The sequence below is a fragment of the Aquarana catesbeiana genome, linkage group LG01, assembly GCF_042186555.1.
Source record: "Aquarana catesbeiana isolate 2022-GZ linkage group LG01, ASM4218655v1, whole genome shotgun sequence".
Lineage (NCBI taxonomy): Eukaryota > Metazoa > Chordata > Amphibia > Anura > Ranidae > Aquarana > Aquarana catesbeiana.
In genome coordinates this window covers 793,772,817-793,791,625 of record NC_133324.1, presented here as the reverse complement: position 1 = coordinate 793,791,625, position 18,809 = coordinate 793,772,817, and the positions used below count along the sequence as shown (strand labels likewise).

General features: G+C 42.6%; 1 protein-coding gene across 1 annotated transcript in view; it reads right to left on the bottom strand.

The window, feature by feature from the left end:
- TRAPPC11 (trafficking protein particle complex subunit 11) overlaps positions 1–18,809 on the bottom strand; it is a 102,798-nt gene that overhangs the window by 82,142 nt on the left and 1,847 nt on the right. The window contains exons 2-11 of the mRNA XM_073607031.1: positions 16,859–17,083; positions 16,614–16,783; positions 14,397–14,467; positions 13,461–13,575; positions 13,106–13,205; positions 10,339–10,412; positions 7,937–8,033; positions 7,692–7,825; positions 6,399–6,546; positions 4,615–4,708 (exon numbers count right to left, since the gene is read on the bottom strand). Of these exons, the coding sequence (XP_073463132.1) occupies positions 4,615–4,708; positions 6,399–6,546; positions 7,692–7,825; positions 7,937–8,033; positions 10,339–10,412; positions 13,106–13,205; positions 13,461–13,575; positions 14,397–14,467; positions 16,614–16,783; positions 16,859–17,062 (1,207 nt within the window). The 5' untranslated portion in view covers positions 17,063–17,083. The remainder of the gene's footprint in view (positions 1–4,614; positions 4,709–6,398; positions 6,547–7,691; positions 7,826–7,936; positions 8,034–10,338; positions 10,413–13,105; positions 13,206–13,460; positions 13,576–14,396; positions 14,468–16,613; positions 16,784–16,858; positions 17,084–18,809) is intronic.

Here is an 18,809-nt window from a genome sequence, read left to right as displayed (position 1 = left end):
TGATATGTGCCTCTAAGGTTTGTGGCGGGAACACTGATCGTTCAGAGATGGAGTTAAATACTTTTGTTAGGAAGGGAGTAAGAAGGGGAGCAAATTGTTTGTAGAATTTTGGAGTAAAGCCATCGGGACCCGGGCTTTTACCAGATGGGGTAGAGGCAATGGCGTGGGCAACCTCGTCCTCCGAAATCGGGGCCTCAAGGTCCTCTATCGTTTCGCTATCTAGAGTGGGTAGTGCAGTTTGTTCGATGTATAAGGCTTGTGTTTCCGCTGTGGTAAAGGGAGGTTCAATGGAGCTCGCTGTAGGTATATTATATAGGGATTGATAAAAGTCCCGGAACACCCGTCCCATCTCAGAAGGTGATGAGACAGTTTTCCCAGAACTGTCCCGTATATGGGGTATAAAGGTGTTAGGTTGTTTGGTGTGAAGGGTGCGAGCCAGGGATCTACCACATTTATCTCGAAATTTGTATTGATGAAAGGCTAGTTTGTTCGTAAACGTGCGGGCTGATGCCTCATATAACTCTCTAAGCTGAGTGCGAGCGGAAGGAACCTCCGCAAGCACTTCCACCGTCGGGGAGCGTTTATGAGTAGTTTCTAGTGTCCTAAGCTTGTGTACTGCCGTAGCTATCGCGGCTGAGCGTTCTTTTTTCATGCGGGCACCCATTTGAATAAACCTACCCCGTAGTACCGCCTTTAATGCTTCCCATTTAATAGTTGGTGAGGTGTCATCAGATGTGTGGTCTGTGAAAAAGTTTGATATCGTCTCCGCTATCTGTGTATCAAACCCTGGTTCAGTCAAGAGAGTCATTTAACCTCCATGTCCATTCTTTTATTGGAGTAGAGGGGATTGCAAGCGTCAGGAATATAGGTGAGTGGTCGGACCAAACCATAGGGTCTATTTCACAGTTGGGGGACCAATCTAAGCAGCCGTGCTCGACTAAAAAAATAATCTAAACTGTATGATTGGTGAACGTTGGAGAAGTGTGTGTAGTTTCGCGAGTCCGGATACAGTATTGGCCATACGTCAATGAGATGCATATTATAGATGGCACGTTTTAGGGCCCGTATTTTTGGAAAGTATATAGAGGAACGAGATGTCGATGAATCCAAAAGTGGATCCAGGGGAGTATTGAAGTCCCCTCCGAGTATGAGCTTGCCCTCTGTGAAACCTGCCAAAATCTTTAGGTATTGCAAGGCTGATGGGACTTGGTGTGTGTTAGGCAAGTGTACGTTAGCTATTGTAAATTTAGTCCCCCATAAGGAGATTTTCACAAAGACATACCTGCCCTGGGGATCCGCCACATGATCGAGCAGCTCAATAGGGAGTATTTTATGAAACGCAATAGATACTCCTTTAGATTTTTGAGTCGGGTTGGTACTGTGAATCCATCTATTAAAATATCTATTGGAGCAGGAAGGGGTGGAGTCAGAATGGAAGTGGGTCTCCTGCAGCAAAAGTATGCTGACCTGTCTTTTGTGCATCTGATATAGAATTTGCCCACGTTTCGACGCTACGTTAAGTCCGTTTACATTATACGAACAAAGTTTCAGGTGTGGGCGCAAAGTCACCATGTGAGCCATGCTGGAGTGCCAAAAGCTGTAAAGGGGAGAAAATATTAAAAAAAAAAATAGAAGGAGCGTGAGAGTAATGGAAGAAATAAGATATAAATGAAAAGACACCTAAAAAGATGTGTCTGGAAAGCTAATGTGTTTGCTAACGCAGAACACTGCGTGAAAATTCACGTTTTAGGCCCAAACCGTGCCTGTCCTATTGCGGGGGAAAAGTCGAGATGAATGGGTCTGAGCCGTGATCCCGACAGCATACCAGGCATGTAAGTAGTATGTATGGCACACTTGATATTTAAAACGCGTGTGGGGCATAAGGCAGCTTAACAACAACAAATGATAACAATCAACCAAGTGTGTGCATTGGATTTAAAAATAGTTAACCCTGAGGTATATATAAAACTATTACATTGTCTCATGTATATAAAGAAAGTTACTGCGCCAAAACAATGTGGGTATATGGAGAGTAGGGAGAGTGGGGGACCCCCCCGTGGGGGCAATCCTCCGCTCCATGTGTAGCGCCCCTTAGACCTGTATTCTCTGCAGCGGAGACTGAGTAAAACCGGGTGCCAGACCCCCCCCCAGAAAGGTATCCCCCACCCCCGCCACACATCCCCACTGCATATATCATGGAAGGGTGAGCGGGATCAATCTGAGACAATGCAAAACAACTTTAGAAAAACAACAGAGAAAAAGGAAAAAAGAGAAACACAAAAACATAGCATTGGTATACATTCGCATTACCTGACGCTCTTCATAGTGAGAGGCGTAAGAGTGACTTCAATCTATGTTCTCACCCGAACCCCAGCCAAATAATGAATTGGCAAAGAGCAGGGAAAGAGCCAGTGGAGACAAAACAAGCCATCAGTCTCTACCTAGCTGTTGAGTTAATCTTCTGGGGAAGTAGGTCTTCTTATCCCTGGGCGGAAGAAACTGATCTAGACCTAGGACGTCTGCGGCGCTGTGGAAGTGGACCAAGTCCCACCTGTCCTAATCTATCTTCTGGAGGGTCTAACCAGTTCAAGACTTCTACCGGATCTTGTTCAATAAAGAGGAAAAAGTCGGGCAGTTGGTCTGGATCAGAGAGCGTAAACCTGCTGCCGCCCCGTGTCACCTTGATGCTGAAGGGGTGACCCCATGTATAGGTAGCTCCAGCTTGCCGTATAAGGTCAAGTAGAGGGCGCACCACTCTGCGCATATACAACGCATTGCGAGATAAGTCAGGATACAGGTGAATAGGGGCACCAAAGAAGTCAACAGGACCCAAGTTCCATGCTTTTCGCATGATCTCTTCTTTTAAAGTGTAATAGTGGACCCGACATAGAACATCGCGGGGGCGACCATCTCGGGCCCCCCCTGGCCCTCCTACCCTGTGAACACGATCCAGTTTAATTGGTGATGTTGCCTCTCTTCCCAGTGCTTTATTGAGGATAGTTATGACAGTGGGTTTCAATTCTGCTCCAGATGTTGCCTCCGGTATGCCTTGCAGTCTAATGTTATTTCTGCGACTGCGATTTTCGCTGTCTTCTATGCGGAGTTCCTGGTGGCGTAGGCGCCGTAGGTGCGTCGTGGATGAGGATTCAAGAGCTGTTATACGTGCCTCGTGGTCATCCTGAGCAGTGGTTAAGACCAATACTGCTTCCTCGTTAGCTGTGACTTGTTGACTCAGAGCGTTCAGCTCCACTTGGAGGGAATCTTCTATTTTGCTTGCCCAGGATTCGAAATCCATTCTGAAGGCAGAGAGGAGGGCAGCAGCTTCCGTTCTATCTATCTCCTGATAGGGGATGCGTAACAGACTGGGATTCCCCAGTGCCTGTGTCGGGCGATGAGACTGGCCTCGCGGAGGAGGCTGATGGCTCTCCCTTAGAATTCTGAAGTCTCTCATTATTGTCCTCTGCCGTGTGAGCTGCTGCTGGAGTGCAGGTGGGAGGCATGGTCTTCCCTGGGTTTCAGCCAGGCGCCATCTTGTCTTTCGGAGTTCGGGGAACAATCGGCGCCGTTCTAAGTAGATACCTCTGTATGGTGCCTTGTTGAGGGTCAGTAGGCTCCGTAGAGTGTGAGCTAGCTGCCACCATGTATTATGTGGGTGTGCTATGCTATGAAGATAGCCTGTAGCTGGGATAGCACGGGACTCAGAGGTGCGGGTCGTCAGCCATCCATAGTCAGTCTCTCTTCATCAAAACCTATCCTCCACGGGGATGAGGAGGACTGGGGAGGAAAGGCAGGCCTGCTGGAGCAGTGGTGTCACCCTATTAGCATGGGCGCAAGGCTGGAACAACGTATGGGTTCAAGGGGTAGAGCACCATCAAGCTAGGGCACAGTTTCTGAGGGTGCGGGCCCTTCTTATATGCTAGGCCGCAGGATGGTAAGATGGCGGCCGTCACTGGAAGTCTCTAGAGTTACTGGGGTCAGTGAGGGGTCCGAGCTGGCTATGACCTTGGCAGATATGTCCAGGGGGTGGCCACTATATGTGGAGGTGAATTATATGCCCCCCTTACCTCCGGTCGCGGCGCCGAAATGCGGTGATGCTGGAGGCCTCACAGGCCTCGGGCCTGCCGTAGGCCGCAAGTGTCCAGGGCCTGTTTTTATTGCCTTGTCTGGTGCCCCCTCACAGTCCGGTCCGCTCCGGATACAGCGTTCCTGGCCCCAGGCCCGGCGATCGCCCTCCACGCCGCCGATCACGGCACTCGAGACCGGGGATTCTGTGTATCTCGTAGGCCGCAAGATGGCAGCTGGCGTCTGTGGTGTGAGGCCGGCCGCAGCCTAAAAACAAGACAATCCGCCGGCCTATCCACTCAGATGTCCCCAGGGAGGACTCCTCTAGTGCCCAGTGACTATTAGGTGGGTTTTGGGGCAGATTCTGGTGCTTGTGTGGGCCGGATGGCAGTAGATTGCAGAGGGCTAAGCAGAGCTCCTCTGCAGTGCGTCCATTCACCTCGCCGTTCCCTGACAGGTGTTTTTAACCCTCCCACTCTATCCAAAATAAAAATAAAGTTTTCCCTTTAATTATACTTTAACCCAACAGTAAATGACTAACAAGTTACTTACTTAGTATTCCTTGCCTCCATGCCCTCTGTCCATAGAAATCCAGAGCTCCATTAGGCGTCTCCAGAGGGTCTGGGTTAGGATAAACCACAGAGGGCTAGAAAAAGTAGAATATCGTAAACTTAAATAAAAGTGGTAGGTTTATCAGTTTAATCAGACAAACTGAAAATGGGTTCACATAACAAGTCTAATTATAAGATGTATAATGATTTATGAAGAGGTTTGCAGTACATTGTTGAACATCTCTTTCAAACTGAACTGTTTTAGTCTGTGGAGAGACCGACTGCTGCATCACACAATTGAGGACGAAGAAAAAATTAACTCAAACATCTCATGTATCATTCAAAAGCCAGAATGGTGTTATAAACTCTCAGTGCCTATGAGAGCTCCTGAAAACCTAGAGGGGGTCTATTAACACTGAGTATTGGAAGTAAACCATCTAATTCCATCTTTTCTTTCACTCTAAGCTCAAAAGCTAGCCAAAACAAAACATTTCCTTTATTAATTGCTGTGGCCGCTGTCAGTGCTGCATAAACTGTATGTAGAATCAGCTAGAAGCTTCTTCACAAGAAGCCTTGTATTTTTATCAACAAATTCAAAAGCTCATTGGCTAAATGGTGGACAGATAATGTCACTATCTCCACTAGTCACTCATAGCAAGCCATGTATTCATTGATAAAAATACAAGGCTACCTGTAAATGGCTCAGCAGCACTCAGCCAGACTTTGTTTTGTTCTCGCAGCAGACAGAAATCCCTTTACCACTGCCGACACACAGTGGTACATTCTGTATGTAGCTGATGCCAGATACAAAGTGGCATATAATTGTGAAGTGGAAAGAAAATGATAAATGGTTGTCAAATAAAATCCCAATTAAAACATTTACGTTTTTGGTTGTAACATGACAAAATGTGGAAAATTACTTATTAAAAATTAATAAGAATGAAAAAATACTTTTTCAAGGCACTGTAAAGGATAAGTTCACTTTTTAGAAAAAAAATAATAAATGCACATTTTTTTGCAGGTAAAAAAAAAAGTGAATTTTTTTTTTTTTTTTGGAGCCTGTAAAAGCAATCACTGGTGCCATGTAGCTGATCTGCCAGTGTATCTGCTTGCCCGTACAGGAGGTATGGGCAAGCAGATACAATTTACCGGAAGAGAGAATGAACTACCTTGGTGCTCCACAGCACCATGGTAGTTAATTGATAACTACAAACCTATAGCCGCAAAGGCTGTCGGACCTGGTCGTTTTTCCATTCACAGAGCAACGTGAATGGAGAAACTGTGTGTTTGTTGCAGTGTGACAGCTACTGGGGGGGGTGAAAAGATCTCCTGATAGCCGTCAGATTAGGGGATCGGGGGGAGCGAAGGCCAGTGCATCTGTAACATGCTACATGTCTCACCCTGAACCTTTACAAAAGGTGAACTTATCCTTTAAAGTAAAAAGGAAAGATGGAGTTAGGCTTTACCAATTTTTTTTTTCGTTATGCATAGAGTGAGGAAAGATCAGGTTTTTCTTGTTGTCCCCATTGGGGAGATCTAGTATCTATATCTACCTGATAAAAAAATATGAAAATTCTCATTTGTCACTGGGTCATAAATAGGAAAAATCTTACACATAAAAACATACATACACACTTGAATGATCAAATGGGTTTGAAACTTCAGCAGTTTTATTTGAAAACAAATTAATGATAAGACTAAAACATGCTGGGCATTAACATCACTGACACAGTCTTACTACTGTAACAAACAGCTCTAGCATGCTGGAACTGGAAGCCAACTTACACTGTGATTACAAAGAAGAGCAGCTTGATGCTTGCGCTCCTGTGCATAATATGCGGCCTGTTGGTAGTAGAAGCCGGGATTCTGGGTCTGAATGGCATTCAGCCCCAACTTAATAGCTTCATCAAACAAGTCCCCAAAAGCCTGGAATCTTTATTGTTAAAAAGAAAGAAATAAACAGTCAGAACCAAAGTGCAAGTTCCTTTATTATGGGCAGCTAGATGGTGGAAGTTTTTGATGTTCAGGGCCCCTTTTTGAGAGGCAAGAAATACATGAGCAAGCTAGACTTATAATTGTATATAACTGTTTTATTTCTAGGCCATCATGATGAAAAAGTTATTGCATCGGGATTGCAAGTTTATCTGTCCTAGACAAAATAAAATATTACAATAAATGTAAAGCATTCAGAAAAAATAAATCTGATGCTAGGCCTCACTCCAGGGAGTCAATAATAGAAAATTAAAATCCCATTAACAATACTGCTTGAATGTAAAAAAGTTACTTACTGTAACATGTACCGTTATGTCAGCTTCTGCTATCTCAGTGTAATTTCAATTAACTGCTGCTCTGATGGCAAGACCCTGTGACTTCTCAGGACCAATCACAAGCTTCTACTACATGCCAAGAAACTGCTTGTGTCCAAAAGGCACTTAATAGCTGTGTGACCATGCTTTATGCCAGTTCAAGGACAGTCTACCTGTGACTCCATCTACTGATATAGAAGATTGATACTTCCTTTAGAACTGCAAAAAGAATTCACCTTTAAAAAAATAAAATAAATGCACATTTTTTTGCAGGTAAAAAAAAAAAAAAAAAAAAAAAAAAAAAAAAAAACACACAAAACAAAAAACAAAATGTGCATTATTTTTTTTTTTTTTTTTTTTTTTTAGGAACCTGGAAAGCATTGCACAAGTGATCAGCAGATTGCTGATGCAATGCAGGTCTCCTGCAGACCGTCAGTGCAAGTTGTCTGCCTGTACATGGTACAGGCAGGCAGTTTCACACTGACAGGAAGAATCAATGAACTCATTGAAAACTACAAGACGACAGCTGCAAAGTCTGTCGGTAGTTGTAGTCCATTCATTCACAGAACATTGTGAATGAATGATGCTGCCAAAACGGGGGATCAGGGAAGGGGGATGTGGGGGCCAGTACATTTGTAACATGTTACATCTTGAATATGGATTACATGCTACACCCTGAACTTATCCTTTAAGGGAGCTATACCATTTTAAACCTGTTTTTGCTTTATTGAACTCCCCCAACGCCCACCCATAGTGTGACGAGTTTTCATACTGTTTAGACATCCAGGCAGCATGCTCAAAGGACAGCTCAGCACTGCCTATCTTCTTCTTGCACAAATCAATGTGCTTTCTGAACTGAGCAATGGCATCTAGAGGGGTGTTGTGCTGAAAACACAGGCGGCAGATCTGCAAAAAAAAATTATTTCAAATTAAAAAATAGACATAACCGAGTGTTAAATGAATAAAATACTACCTAAAATCTGAACTGTGCTTGGTATTCATAAGGTGTTATCTCACCTTATAGTTTATGAAGCCAGCCATAGTTTTAATCTCCAACATGTTTGTTTCATGAGCCCTCAGTTCATGTACAAGGTTATAGGCTGTCCGGTAATTCCTAAAATAAGCAAATGACATATCATTTGAAGAGAATAAAACGTGAGAAATTAATTTGGCGCATGCCAATTACATTATACTACTAATTATTCTCAATGAAGCTTATGTTTTCTTTCAGAAATATTTTTCATTGCTTGAAATGTCTTCTAAATAAGCAAGCCCTATTCCCAGCTCCGATAGTCCTATCACTGACACTACAGCTACTAGTTTGAAAAATGTCCTGCTGTCGCCCCTGGTTAGCCATCATGTCATACCGACGGCAGTATGGGGCAGGACTATGGGATTTCTGTAAGATGGGTGGGCAGTGGGACCTAGGAAGAGCATACTGTGACAAAGTAGGTAGGCTGCAGGTGTAAGGAAGCATTTTAGTAAAAAACAAATGACAAGCTAAATCACTAGGACTAACCAAAAAGAAAAGGAAAAAAAAAAAAAAAAAAAAAAAACAAACACACCACACACACACACTTACTTTGAAAATTAAAAAATGTCTGGGTCCCATTCAGACATGAGAAGCTTTTAACTTTCTACCTTTCCTCTTCTGATGCAGCACCGGGTGTTATGCCGTGTTCATATTGGCGCACTAAGGTTTGGGTGCAGCACAACTGAATGCACGTTTTACATGTGGCTTTAGGTGTGATCCTATTGGCTTCTATTAGACCATGCATTAAAGATGCAGCATGCAGGACTTTGATTCACCTTCATGAAAAAGCATGGGGTAACAGAAGTCAATGAGATCGCACCTAAAACCACGTGTAGAACACACAAACACCCAATTGCAGCACACTGGTGGGAACCAGGCCCTAGAGTTTGGGGTTACGCGTTAGCTAATAATTACTTATCAGGCTGCATTTACACTTCAACGTTTGCCGCAAATCTGCCCGCGATTTGAAAGCACTGATGTGTGAATGGAAAATTGTGGGACTTGCATTTGACATGCCATTCATTTGAAGGACACCTCAAATCGCAGCGTGGTCTGCTGCAATTGTCGCGCGATAAGTCACGCTGCAATCGCAGCAATACACATTGCGGGAAGCATGTTGCCAAAAAAAAAAAAAGAAGTTCAGGAGCTACTTTTGGGCAACATGCTTCCCGTGATGCGTGTTGCTGCGATTTATCACGTGACAATCGCAACAGACCCACGCCGCCATCTGAGGTGTCATTCAAATGAATGGCATCTCAAATGCGAGCCCCGCGATTTGCCATTAACACATCAGCGCTTTCAAATTGTGAGCCAATTTGCAGCAAATCAGTGCTTAGAATCACGGGCAGAAGAGTGAATGCAGCCTTAGAATCAAAGTGATTGTAAAGGCTTGTTTTTTTTTTTTAAATAACAAACATGTCATACTTACCTCCACCGTGCAGTTAGTTTTGCCCAGAGTGGCCCCCATCATTCTCTTCTGGGGTCCCCCAGCGGCGCTATCAGCTCCTCCCCACATTGTATAACCCCCTAGAAGAAGCGCTCCCCGGCACCAGTGTCATTGGATTTGATGGAGAGCAGCGGGAGCCAATGGCTGCGCTGCTATCAATCAAGAGCAAAGAACCCCGGACAGAGAAGGCGAGAGCCTCTCTGCCGAGGGAACAAACAGGCTCAGGTGAGTAAAACGGGGGGGCTGGGGGGCCGGTCACTGTCAAAATTTTTTTTTACCTTAACGCATAGGATGCATAAAGGTGAAAAAACACGAGGGTTTACAACCCCTTTAAGGTTAATTGTTATGGAATAATTTTCATGGCTTGGTTAAAGGGGGAGGTTAACTGTGAAGGGTTAAATGAGGCGTTAGATTACATTTTTGTTTACTTTTAGGTGTTGGGGTGGAGGAGGACATACCTTTGTTACTTGTTTGTAGTCACTGCTATAAACTTAAGCTAGAAAAAGAAGTATTTAAGCTAGAAGAAGCTTGAAGTATTTTTTCATTCAACCCAGCGGGCTGAATGAAAAAAAAAACTGAGAGGTCACCGTACTAAGCGATGTTTGTGCAGCGATCTTCCCGTTGAGCTGTTGAACACACTGATCAGCGCTCACAGCCACTGGCTGCAAGTGCTGCTCAGATGCTGGTTTTGCAGCATGCTCGTTCGACAGAAGGCGGCTTCTGACGGACAGGCTGCTGTACACACTTACTGAATGTCGGCCGGGTTCTGTTCTGTTTAATACTCAACCCATGTGTGCTTGTAGGCCCTGGAATCTGGACACCTCAAACCAACGTATACCATATCTTTCTCATGTCCTAAATAACAAACCACCTGGCATTAACAACTTTGCATCCTATGATAACCCTATAATATTGTATATAATAAAGTGCATTACTCACTTCAAGGCATTCTGCGTATCCTGTTTCAGTTCACTGAAGAAAGCAATCTTAAACTGATGCCTTACAAACAGGAGCTATAAAACACAGAAAACAAAAGACTGTAAAGTTTCAAAAGTACACATTAATAAGGACACTGGACACTATAACAACTGTCATTTTTCACTCTTTAAAATGTTAGCACTGTACATCAGAGGGCCACTGGTCTCTAAGCCCCCATTCACACTAGCGCAATTTTGGCCCCATAGACTTCAATGTAAATGCGCCAAAAGCGCGTGTGAAATGCATATACAGTAAATGCACCAAAAAACACATTGTGCTGCAGCTGCACAAATGTGAACAAAGGCTTATGCTGGCTTGTTTGTTTTTTTCGTTCAGCTAGCAGGCCAAATGAAAAACAAACGAACAGATTCCTCCATCCACCCAAACAAGGTGGAAGGAGGAATCTTCCCCGCTGGGATATTTACCCACCACTCTCAGAATACACTAATCAGCAGCAGCAGCCACTGATCAGTGGAAAATTTTCAACATGTTCCTTAGACAGAAGTTGATTAAAAAACACAGGGGAGCCCACACGACTGAAATTTGGCCAGTCCCTGCTAGGCCGACCCAATTTCATCAGCTTAATCCAATAGGTAACACTCTAACGCTAGGTAAACACCTATGTGTGTGGATGCGGATATCACAGCAATTCTCTGACCCACAAACTACCCAAAATGAAAATGTGCTGCTCTTAGGAGACGCGCGGGGTTGCCATACTAAATGGTACCCCCACGCATGTAAAAAGGGAGCGAATTTGCAGGAGTGGGAACTGCGGGGAAATTGCATAGTCAAAAAGACACTTTTTTTTGTTTTGTTTTAAACCAATACATTTTTATTGAAAATTATTAGGTAACAAAACAAAATTGTCATTTACTTTAGTCATTAATAACAAGCATAGTAACATTAAATTCAGAAATGTTGTTGCATACTTATATATACATTACATATAACACTTGATATCCTGGACCAGCCTACCTCAAATGGATTCAAACTGCAGACACGGACTGGACATCAAGTTAGCTAGATAGTTGCATACATATAAACTTATAAATTAAATTTAAATTAGGAAAGGGAGAAAACAAAAATAATAAAATAGAATAAAGCAAGTCCAAGATGTAATCTACATCAAATATATACTCATATGTGACCTGGTTACTTAAAAAATATATATTAACCTGTTTTTGAAAAGGTGCATGCACCTTTTTTTTTTTTTTTGGCGGGAACACAGGTACAGCAGCTCATTCATACACGGGCCGCAAAAGTGCTAAGGTGTGAACCTAGGGTAAAGAAGCGCATAAATACAGTTTTTTTTTTTTTGTCCAAAAAGTGAGTTGAACAAAAAAAAAAACTGACCCAAATCCCCCATCTTCACATTCAAGGTGGATGGAGGAATCACTCCTGCTGAGCTATTGGAGTTGATTTAAAACCGGAGAGTGCAAAATCTGGTGCAGCTGTGCACGGTAGCCAGTCAACCTCTAACTTCAGCTTGTTCAATAAAGCTTTAACAGGAAAAGAAAAACTGGAAGCTGATTGGTTTCTATGCAGAGCTGCACCAGATTTTGCACTCTCCAGTTTTACTAAATCAATCCCACTGTGTTCTGACAGCTGGGAGACTTCCCCGCCATCAGAGTACACTGATCAGCGCTGCTGGCTATAGTCTTCGGAGCTGATCGAGTGGCCTTTTTTTCCCCACCAATCTGGTTGTACAAAAGTCGATCAGTAGACCACTGATTGAATTTTTGATAAATGTATGGCTGGCTTTAGGTGCCTGCCAACAATTGTGGGTTGACATGAAGGCACAAACATGACTTTCCTCAACCTAAACTGTCTGCAGGGTGCTATTTACAGTGACACTAAAGGTTCGAATATTTTTTTTTTTTAAATAACAAACATGTTATACTTACCTCCACTGTGCAGCTCGTTTTGCGCACAGTGGCCCTGAACCTCATCTTCTGCGGTCCCTCGGCGGCTGTCTGGGCTCCTCCCCGCTTCTGATAACCCCCTCTGGGAAGCGCTCTCCCAAGGGGGTTACCTTGTGGGCGCACTCCCGAGACCTGTATTCGGCATCCATAGCCACCGACTACAGGACTTGGCCCCACCCCCCCGGCTCTTGTGTCATTGGATTTGATTTGACAGCAGCGCGAGCCAATGGCTGTGCTGCCATCAATCTATCCAATGAAGAGCCAAGAAGAGCGAGCAAAGGAAGAGCGCGTTTGCGACGTGGGAATTTCCAGGGCTCAGGTAAGTAAAACGGGGGGGCTGGGGGGCCAGTGATCGTAAGATGCCTTTTCACCTTAATGCATAGGATGCATTAAGGTGAAAAAACATGAACCTTTACAACCCCTTTAAACATGCCTCTTAGCCAAGTGTCAACGAAGCAAATAGAAGAATAGAAAAACCAGGACAGATTTTGTTGACAATGCTTATCTCCCAGGTAAAGAATAGCAATTAGAACAGGTTTTCTAACCTGTCTGATCAATTGTGCCCCCAGGAGAAGTCAGCCTAGATCTACAAACATGATCAGATCACCTAATTCAACTGCAAATAGCTAAACTGACCAACTCTAATTTCAGGTCTATGGGTTCCTCAAGCTAAATCATAAGGGTAAGTCAGGAGACTTTGTATAGTAATAAATAAAATATGATACACATATAAAAATGACAGAATTTTATCTAAATCAGCAACTATATACATTGTTTACTTTGCAATGTTAGTATCATCACTGTACCTGATGAGTGGTTTTATTCAAGAACTCCTTATGGGATTTTATCCTTCTGATTTCAGTGTAGTAATAAGTCTGTGCATGCTCATAAAATGCATTTTCTAACCTAGAGGGAGATAATAATAATGTAGGCAGCATTTAAATGATAAAATAATGTGGTAACCCCAATTACACCCATGTAAAATAGATATGCACACTTGGGTTAATGAAATGAACTTGAAGATAAGGGGCAACAGCCAATCAAACATTAGTCATTTTTTGTAGTAGCCTTGGGGTAAAACATGGTACTTGAGATCTGTTTGGCTCCATGTTTCTTTCATATTGTTATTACGTACCTGACATGAACCTAACAACTGCATACCTAATAATGTAGCCCACCAAGTGGTCAGTGTGCGGGAGCACAAAGAGAGATTTTCCCGAAAGATCACAGGCATTGCAAAGAGCAGCAGCCCGTTCTGAAGCGATCAGATCTTCACCTGGATGACAGACAGAGCAACAAATAAGAATAAACAGATGCACATACAAAGAATAGTAGACTCTAGCTAGGGTGCAGAAGAAGTTTCCTGATTTTTATAGGAAAAGGGAACCACATTTAAAGAATAAGTAGCACAGTGGCTAAGTGATTAGCACTTCCATCTAGCAGCACTGGGGTCATCAGTTCGATTCCCAACCACAGCACTACTTGCCTGGAATTTGCATGATCCTCCCTGTGCCTGTGTGGGCTTTCTCTGGGTACTCCGGTTTCTTCCCACACTCCAAAGACATGCTGGTAGGTTAATTGGGTCCTATCTAAATTAGCCCTAGTTTGTTAAGGACCTTAGATTGTAAGCTCCATAAAGGCAGGGACTGGTGTGAATGTACAATATACTGTATAGGTAAAGTACTGTGTAAATTTGAAGGCGCTATATAAATACCTGGAATAAGTTACATTTTTTTGTTTGGATAGAATGTGGAAATCAAGGCTAAAACGCCATTTGTATAAAAAAAAAAAAAAAAAAAAAACAATTGAGGGGAAAGTGTAGATCCTGGATAGAATGTTTGACACTTCTTTATGTTTTTAACAATTTACTTAAATCTGTATCTTCCAGGTTCTCTTTTACAGAGTAAGGAAATATTGAAAACTAAGACTCAATAAAATGAAGTTTATTCAGTTGTTGATCAAGGTATGAATCAGTGGATCAGTGTTAAGTATATACCTACTGAAATGTACATGTCCTTACACCAGAGGGTGAAGGTGATATATAGAAATATTTATTCAGTCTAATATTGTTATACAAAACACAACACAAAGAGGCACCTGGTGGTAATGGTGTTTTTTTCTGAATTAAAACCACAGCAACCTTTGTATTCCTTCCTTGCAAGCTTTGCCTAAAAAAGAAAAAGGGTGTTACTATTATTCATCCATAGTGCTAGGTGAAGGGCAAATTAACAACTGAGCACCAGAGTGGTTCTTTATAATGTCATCTCTGTCACCTATAAGATATTGAATGCATGCAGGCTGGAGGCTTAAATTGCATTAAAAAAAAATTGGGAAAAAGTTTTACCCCCGTAAACATGGGCAGGATGTCAGGAGACATTTGCAGGTTAAAAAAAAAAAAAAAAAAAAAAAAAGAAGAAGGGGGCCGACACTCTGCGTGTGTGGTCGGCCTCTGTCGGACGTGCATGCTGGAGAACCAGCAGCTGACTGACTCCTGATCAGTACTCTCAGCCAGTGGCGGAGATCGCTGTTCGAGGTGTTCTGGTGGGGGCAGTCCCCCTGTCAGAACACAACAGCTCAGTGGGGGAGATCGCTGAACTAACCTTACATGGTTAGTACACTGGCTCCGACCGGAGCAGACAGGTTTTTTTTTTTTTTTTTTTTTAATACAACCCGCTGGAATGCACAAAAAAAAAAAAAAAAAACTGTAGCATGTACCCTGCTTTAGTCTGCAGCCTGAAGATGGCAAAATACTTCCGGTTTCTTCCTTAAATGAGCCAATTTCTCCTTCATTTGTGTCTTACATGTTCCCCTCCCAGACACTGCAGCTCACAGCGGGAGTATTTTAGCAACAAAAGTAGTGCTGTTAGTTCAGAAAGCAGTGGGCAGGACTTTGTGTGACCAGGTACTGACTGATCAAGCAGGGATATGCAATTAGCGGACCTCCAGCTTTTGCAAAACTACAAGTCCCACCATGCCTCTGCCTCTGAGTATCATGCTTGTGGCTGTCAGGGTCTCGCTATACCTCATGGGACGTGTAGTTCTGCAACAGCTGGATGTCCGCTAATTGCATATCCCTGATTTAAAGGATAAGTTCACCTATTGGAACATGTTACAAGTTGCACCCTTATTAGGGTGTAATGTGCTCCACCACATGTTCTCCTCAACAACGCCCCCTAATCCCACCTTCCTCTGTGACTGCGAGCGGTGGATCCTCTCCCTGCACCCGCTGTCACATTTCAAAATCAGCGCAGCTGTGAGGGGCTCCACCCGCACATCCACATTATGCATTCACAGCAATCTATGAATGAATAAACTACAAGTCCTGTCTGCCATGGCAGCAGGTGGCTTGTTCTCAATGAGCTGCTGATGAGAGCTTTCATAGTTCATTTACAAGCCCGACAGTCTGTACAGAGGTATAGGCTGAATGTAGTAGCACTTGTCTACAGGAGCCTGACATTGCACCCACGATCCACTTCTTAAATACCGTAGTTATAAATAGTGGTGCACCGAAAAGAAAAATTCTGGTGACGAAAATCAAAAATTCAGGATGCACTTTGCCAAAACTGTAAATGAAATTGACGGTTTTTCAAAAAATATAGGTTTTTTTTTTTTTTTTAAATAATTGTATTATTATATTCGACTTTTTAAATAATATCATGAATTTTAATGAATATGAATTTCATTTTTTGGTGCATATTTGTTCAGTTAAGAAAAGAATGCACCTCTCCATTGAAAATGCAGCAAGAACACACTCGTGATGCATTTTTTGAGTCGCATGACCCATGAAAAACACAACATAAGCACAGACGGTTCCAGCAGCCATTATAGACACTACGCTGAAAACCATTTTTGGCTATCAAAATTTCGGTGTAACACTAGTTATAATAAAGGAGGGGAGACAAAAGGACACTGTTAAATTTGACCTGGGCATGTAGGCTTCATTGAGCTCTGGTCACAAAGGGTTTAAAGTGGTTTTAAAGTCAGAAGGTTCTTTACTGCGTATTACCTGCATTAAAGTAAAAAAAACCTTCCACCCCCCCTTCCTAAATACTTATCTGAGCCCATCTGCAGCACGCTGGTTCTCTATCCTCCAACCCCCTCAGGCTCAGACAACATTGGCTCCTACTGCTGTCAATCAAATGCTATGGGGGCGGGGTGTGCAGTGCTGTATGTGTCAATAGTCGCACACAGCAAGCCTGCAGGTGGGCCCTGTCAAATTGTCACTCTCAGTGGAATGTACCATTACCAAATATATTTCACATTCAGAGTATAGACACAAAAAGGTTGTAGATGGAAATAGTCCGGGTTCTGTACCTTACAATTTCCACCCTGGTTGCACATTCTGACTGCTTCTCCTTCCACTGGCCCTCATCCCAGTCCAGCTCATAAAACACAACAACCAAAGCAGGCACTAAGTTCAGATGTTTATTCATCCATCCAGTCTTCAGAATGCCTTTAGGAATGTACCATTCATATGATGTTCTCTGAAGAAAGAGGAATACATTTACTATTTATACATAGGCATTGAAGGTAGGTGTCAAATCACAAACTATGCTTACCTTTGTCCTACATTTTGGATATTCATGATCTCCAGGTAGGACCTTAAATGAGATGGGCACCCGGTCTGCTCTTCTGTTGGCGCAAAATGCATCCCATATCGCTCTATGGATGGCATTGTATGTTACATCTAGTCCAGTGAGAGTCACGAAGGCCATTGGACGACAGCATAGCTCCACCGGGAAATCCCACTGCGTGGGGCCCATTTTTAAAACAATGGTGCAAACCTTATAAAGAAAAACAAATATAAATTACGAATACTAAATGGAGAAGTACAATTATGTTAATAATGCAAAAAGATTTATCTTTTTATACTTTAATATAGTAATATACACGTTCATAGGACCTGGTAGGTATATCTATTCTTGCTCATGCATCAGTTAACCTGGACTGCAATGTTCATATAACAAAAGTACATTTATTCGATTTATTAGAACAGAACATATTTGGGGAAATGTTTTTCCTGCAAAAAATCAATTTAAAGCACTTCACGCACTCTCCTAAGGTCCACTTCCGCTTTTCTGGGATTTATCATCATACATTACATATCACTGTGGAGCTCAAAATAATATTGGAAAATCCAGAAGTACAATAGACAATAATGCTGTACAATTTTGCTGTTGGCCTAAGACTAGGTTCACATCCATTGAGGGTTCACACCTGTTCCCTAGAGCTGCACGATTAATCGTCAAGAATCGTTATCGCAATTTTTTCCTGTTGCGATCTTGGCAAAATGATTCACGATTCTTGCTATGCAAAGAATTCTCTCTGCTCTTCTGAAGCTACAGCCTTCAAAAGAAAGGAAGAAAAAAAAACGGGCAGTCTGTTAAGAATCACAACATTCTTTAGCAGTGGAACCAAGTAGAAACATTGTAACAATTTGTCAAAGGAATAGACTTTGTGTGTAAGTGAGGAAAGTTTAACCACTTAGACACTAAACCTTTTTCTGACATTTGTTGGTCTCAAGTTAAAATCATTTTTTTTGCTAGAAAATTACTTAGAACCCCCAAACATCATATATATATATTTTTTAGTAGAGACCCTTGAGAATAAAATGGTGGTTGTTGCAACATTTTATGTCACACTGTATTTGCGCAGCGGTCTTTCAAATGCAATTTTTTTTCAAAAAAATTACTTTAATGAATTAAAAAAAAAAAAAAAAAAAAAAAAAACTAACCAGTAAAGTTAGCCCAATTTTTTTTTTGTATAATGTGAAAGATTTTACGTCGCGAGAATCGTGAGAGAATCGTGATTTTTTTCATTCTAAGCAAAAAAATCGTGATTCTCATTTTGGCCAGAATCGTGCAGCTCTACTGTTCCTGCAGTCGCAACCACCTGTACAGAAAAACAAGCTGGATGCCATTCATCCTAATGGCACATCCTACGCACTGGAAATCGCACAGCACTTGCGTTCTCCTGTGCGGGTTGCAATTGCTAAAATGCTGCAGGGACCTTTTCCCTGTGTTTCAAGAAGCATGGCAGCCCATTCAAATGAATGGACTGCTCTGCCCACACAAAACAGGGCTCATATGTGTGAATCTGGCATAAGTTTTTTTTACCTCAATGCATTCTCTGTACGAAGGTAAAAAAATAAAAATATAAAATAAAGATTAGGAATAAATACTTGCCTGAGCCAGATCTTGATCCAGTGCTGTGCCCAAGAGCGTTGTCTCTCCCCGCTATCTTCCTCCTCACAGGGAGGACTGATAGCAGTGGAAGCCAGTGGTACTAAAGGTGGAGGTTTTTTTACCTTAATGCATCCTCTGCATTAAGCTAAAAAAACCTTCTGTGTGCAGCCCCTCCATTATACTTATCTGAGTCCCACCTCAGTCCAGCGCTGTACCTGAGCGTCGAGGCTCTTTTTTGCTTTCTCTCCTCACTAGACATTGAGGCAGCAGCGGGAGCCAATGGCTCCCGCTGCTGTCAATCACAGCCTGTGAGGAGAGAGCAAGG